Consider the following 5,043-nt stretch of genomic DNA (forward strand, 5'->3'; position numbering starts at 1 on the left):
TTGTTTCCCTCTCTCTCTCTCTCTCTCACACACACACACACACATACACACACACACCCATGCATACACGCGCGCGCGCGCGCACACACACACACACACACACACCCCACACACGCATATGCATGCGCACACATACATACATACACAGGCACACACACATATTCACGCACGCACACACCCCCACACATTTGCACAAACGCACCTGCGTCCCACTCCACCCCACGCCCGGCCAGGACACCTCCCCAACCTCCTATTTCTTCACCATTCTTCATCTTGCTGCATTGGAAATTTGGTTCACAGGGCTGCATTTTCAGTACTCCAAGATGCACTATAATTGTAGCTTTTCCTAATACCACCGTCAAATGCCAGGTTTCAAAAGAGCATCAATGTTAGATAAGCTTTGTCAACGCACACAGGATTCTGAGGGAAGGGAATGTTTATTTGTCATTAATCTTCCTGATATGACCGTCATAATGTTGTAGGTCTGATAAAGCACTGAGCCTGATTGACAGCATTTCCAGGAGTTCACAATTTCACGGCTAAGGTTCCGATCGAGGTAATACAGTTATTAACTTAATATAAAAGAAGCTTTAAAAAGATTATAAAAAGCTATCTGCCCTTGCTACAGACAGTATTACTAACTCAGACTTAGACACACACAGGAGTGAAGGCCAGCACTAATGTCAACAGGGAGATCAGGAGGGCGTGCCACTATTGTCATTAGCAATACTAATGACACATTTGGTCATTAGCGTACTAGCATGAGTAAGGCAGCTTGTCAGGCACAGGAAGGCAAGCATGGCTGCAGTCGCTGAGGGAAGCTGATGGAGGCAGCAGGGTCACCGTGCGCTCTAGGCTCCCTCCCTCAGTCGTCCTCTCCTCCACAGGGCAGCAGCAGAGTTTTCTTATAGTCTCCAGATGTGTCGCCCTGGAACCAGACACAGCTCACTGACTCACAAACGCCACAGGAAATAAGAGATCAGGAGCTATCTGGGCACGGATTGTGTTGCTATGACTTTTCTCCCAACCGGGAACTTCTCATGACTCCCACAACAGGAATGCTACGCAGGGAATTTTCTATCAACGTTGCTTACTTTAACTTTCTAATTTGACCCCTCAAGAGCTGTTCTCTTGATGACTGTGAAGTATGTTCTTCCATCTAGAAAGAGAGGGCAAGGAAACTTTTCCAAGTATATGAAGCTCATCATGCTTTCCAAACAGACTCCCAGTTTCTCTCAGGCTAACAAAGGCGAAGGTACAGGCCCACCTGGGTGCTAGGGCTTTGCCTTGGTCCCTTGCTGCAGATATGACCTGACACCAGAGAAAAGGTGAGGAGAGAGAAGTGTTGACAGAGACAGTGGATACCGATGAACACAGAAGGACATGTTGTAGCCGGGCAAAGCCTTGGCTCTGTTGGACCATGGTCAGGCCTGACATCCAACTCTCCCTTTGTCCTCTCTCAGAACCCCTAGCTCTAACCCTATAAGCACAGGAACTGGAGGGTTCTTTCCCCCGTTTCCTGTGTGCCGCCCACTGTCTGGCTCTGAGTTTCTAATGTGACACGAAGCTCTACCTTGATCATAGAATACAGAGAAGCGGCGAAGCTCTTCCTAAACTCCTTCCTGATGTTAAACAGATCAATCTCGCTCCTGGACACCACGACTCTGATGAGGGTGTGACCGTCCGTCCCAGCACCCTTTAGAGGAGAAAGAACACAGGCATTGAGTCTTCACATACAGCATCAAACGCCCCTGGTCTGAGTCACTTCAGTCTAGCGGTTTAGTAGGGAGAGGCAACCCGTTTGAAGATGTGAATTCCCAGGTTGTTGTCTAAGGCGTACTCAGACAGAGAAGGGCACATTGGTTAGACAGATGGTTCACGGGGTCCACTCACCTTCATCGCATAGTAGAGGGTCTCTGCAAGGTAGGCTGGTGTGCTCCGAATAGACTTCACCAGGACAACACATAATACGGCTGTCAGATGCTATTCTGCCATGAGAAGACTGATGTAATCACGGTGCGAGCACTGTCTCGTGTGCTCTCTCAGCCCTGTCTCCAAGTGTAGAGTGAGATGTGCTGCAGAGGGGCTCATCGGCAAGCTGCTAGGGTTCCCTCACCAAATACTTCTTTAGGCACTGGTCTGGTTCTCCACAGAGGTCTATGCGGGCACAGAAAGGCATTGGACCAGAGGCTCAAGTCTTTTCTGGGCCCCTTTGTTCTCTGCGGTCTCCGTTGGGTAGTTAACATGCCACAGCCTTCGACACTGATATGTTATGTAAGTAATTGGAAGTTTCTGTTCCAGATGTTCAATCAGATGGTCCAAGACTATGATCACCTCTGGAAGCACTGTGTCCTCTCCTAATCCTCCAAACTAAAACTCACAATTCACATAGGCAGCCTGCATGAATCCATTACAGTCCAGATGCCGGGCCAGACTGTCAGGGAAGCATACTCCTCCCTCCCAGCACATACAGCGAATGCAGTTAAGGCTGTGGAGACCACAGTCTCAGCAAAGGACACATGGCATATAGAAGCTTTAGCGGATAAAAATCCAACCACCCTTCAGCTGTGAGGTTTCTTAATTCTTCCTTTTCAAAGATTAAGGAAAATAGCTTTGGGGGCATACTGAGAAGTTATCATCTGGCTAGGGGGAAAAAATCTCTATCTCTGATGTGTTAGGAGATGGGACAGTGGTGGTTTGGGGGTTACATAACTTAGGGTTGTCAAGTGCTCAAATAATATGACTTCCATGTGTGTCTTCATCATGAAAGAGCCAAGTGTCCAACTTATTGGCGGTGTGTTCATGTAAAAGGTGACTTTTAAGAGTGGGCTATTGCATAATGTTTGCTCATTTTCCACAAAACAAAAAGCCAGAATGAGCTCCATGTCAAATGCTCAGGACACACAGACAAATGACAGACAGGCCGCCTTCAGACCATGTGAAACCAGGACCTGAACCCTCAGGATTTGGGGAATGGATAAAAACCCACAGTCAACTACAAACTCACTCCCCTAGTAATTCTGAGCACTTAATGAAAGATCCAAATGATTTAACCTGAAAACAACCTCCACCCCATCACGTCGAAGGTACACATTTCTTTTCTAGCCAGATGATAATTTCTCAGTCTGCATGCAAAGCTGTGAGGACAGTATTCAAAGGAAGTCTAAAACCACACAGGAATCAAAGGCAAGCCATACTAGCAAGCTCTGTGGTAACATTCCCAGCATCAGAGGGCCATCGTACTATTTTCCAGAGAGAAATAACGTCCATATTCCCAAATATCGTTTATAAATGTTCTTTTATATTTAAAGGGGGCTCTGATATAGATATGAATAATTTTCATTGGTATAAATTTTGCTCTGCTGCTGAATTCCTTGTTACTAGGGTGCAAATGCCTGCAGATCCTAACATGTCCCAAACCCCAAGACAGCTCTAGGAACCCTCCAGGTTGTCAGCACTAGACCGGGGTGCTCAGCTCCCAGCTTCATGGGCTGAGCCACTACCAGGGCTCTCATCTTCTCCAGAGTGAGACATTCACTGTTGGACAACCCAAACAGTATTGTGTAACCCGATGTAACAAATTTCCTTTTAATATATATTTTATATATTGAATTAAATATAATAATATAATATATATTTCTCTAGAGATCCCAGATCAACACAAGCATAACCTAACCCTTTACATTTGGAAAGAAGTCAATCTCTACTAAATGAAATAGTGTTTTCATTTACTGATTAACTGACCTATAGAAACAATCCAGTGCCTTCCAAATAAAACAGCACAGAACAGAATCATCATTGGGTAGGAAGGACTAGACAAATCAAAAATACATTTTATGTTCTAAGTTGTGGGCTAATTAGTGAGAAGTCATTAATTTTCCTGCTTCCTGACAGCACAGATCCAAATTACAGATCTCAGTGGGAAGGAAAAGAAATGACTGCCTTCAGAGTAGAATCGAACTGTTAAAAAATAAAATAAGAGACCTTTAACGATCTTACTTTACAAAAGGATCAGGCACCAAGCTGCTGCAATTCACCTTAATTGCATATCAATCATTATATTAGACATATGAAATAGAGACGTCGAGAATTTTGAAATTATGTGTTTACAGTGTAAAAGTGAAAAAGCAGACCACCATATTGTATGATGCTTGGGGCCAGAGAAAATGGGTAAAGTCAACATACACACATCAGGTGTACACAGAAAGTGGGAATAAACGACTACAGAAAATTAAAATGGTTAACAGACCTGAGTGGTAGAATTCAACTTTATTCTTTTTATCTCGTCTGTATTCCCCCAACTTTCTGCAGCTACCGTGGTCTGAAATTCCCACAGTGTCATGGGAACTTGTATCTAAGTGTTGATCAATTTGAGCACTTCTCTCTGGTCTGGAAGACTCTAAAATAAAAAAGGCATCTAGTAAATAAACGCCAGACTTGAAGTGGCCTGCAGTCTCCTTCATCCCAACTCAGCCTTGCTCTTTCCATCTTAACTGCCCTGGGCTCTTCCTGTCTTCTGGATTCTGAAGAAGACTTCTGAGCAGGTCCCTGGGGGAGGGGAACACACCCCAAGTTTTGGGAGGGCAGTGGTGGAACCAACCCCTCACACTGAGAAAGCGCTGGGGACTGAGGGCCCCAACCAAGCATCACTAAATGCACTTCTAGCTGACTTCGCCTTGTCTTTCATCTTCTCCATGGAACCTCAGGGAACTGAGAGAGACCCGACGGGGGTCGCCGGGGCAGGAAGCGCCTGCCACAGGGGACTCCATGCGACCCCGCGGTCCAGTGTCCTCCGGTACGGTATGGACCGGCGGCGGGGACTCCGAGGGCGGGGGCCCGGGACCCTCCTAGGTGACTCGGACGCCCAGGCGGCGCTGAGAGTCGAGGCTCGTCGCAGCCTGCCGTCCCCGGACCCACTCCGCCACTGCCTCCGCAGCCCCGGGCGAGCACGGAGCCCGTAGCCGTCGGAGCCTCCCGCAGCCCGGAGCCCGCGGCGGGCTACGAACCGGGCCGCGAGCCGCCGCGCTCTCGCGAGCTTTACGC

General features: G+C 47.2%; 1 protein-coding gene across 2 annotated transcripts; it reads right to left on the reverse strand.

Annotated features, from left to right (window-relative positions):
- Positions 1–418: 418 nt before the first annotated feature.
- LOC148118854 (annexin B10-like) lies at positions 419–2,172 on the reverse strand. 2 transcript variants are annotated; one of them, XM_087899600.1, is made up of 4 exons: positions 1,894–2,172; positions 1,574–1,696; positions 1,268–1,311; positions 419–928 (listed from the first exon to the last, which is right to left on the reverse strand). In XM_087899600.1, the coding sequence occupies exons 1-4, from the start codon at positions 1,897–1,899 to the stop codon at positions 757–759; spliced, it is 345 nt and encodes a 114-aa protein (XP_087755726.1). In that variant the 5' UTR covers positions 1,900–2,172; the 3' UTR covers positions 419–756. The 2 variants fall into 2 exon arrangements, with proteins under 2 accessions (XP_087755726.1, XP_087755727.1); XM_087899601.1 differs by having other exon boundaries at positions 1,095–1,311.
- Between the last annotated feature and the right edge of the window lie 2,871 nt (positions 2,173–5,043).

The sequence above is a fragment of the Myodes glareolus genome, chromosome 20 (genome assembly GCF_982192425.1).
Source record: "Myodes glareolus chromosome 20, mMyoGla1.1, whole genome shotgun sequence".
Classification (NCBI taxonomy): Eukaryota; Metazoa; Chordata; class Mammalia; order Rodentia; family Cricetidae; genus Myodes; species Myodes glareolus.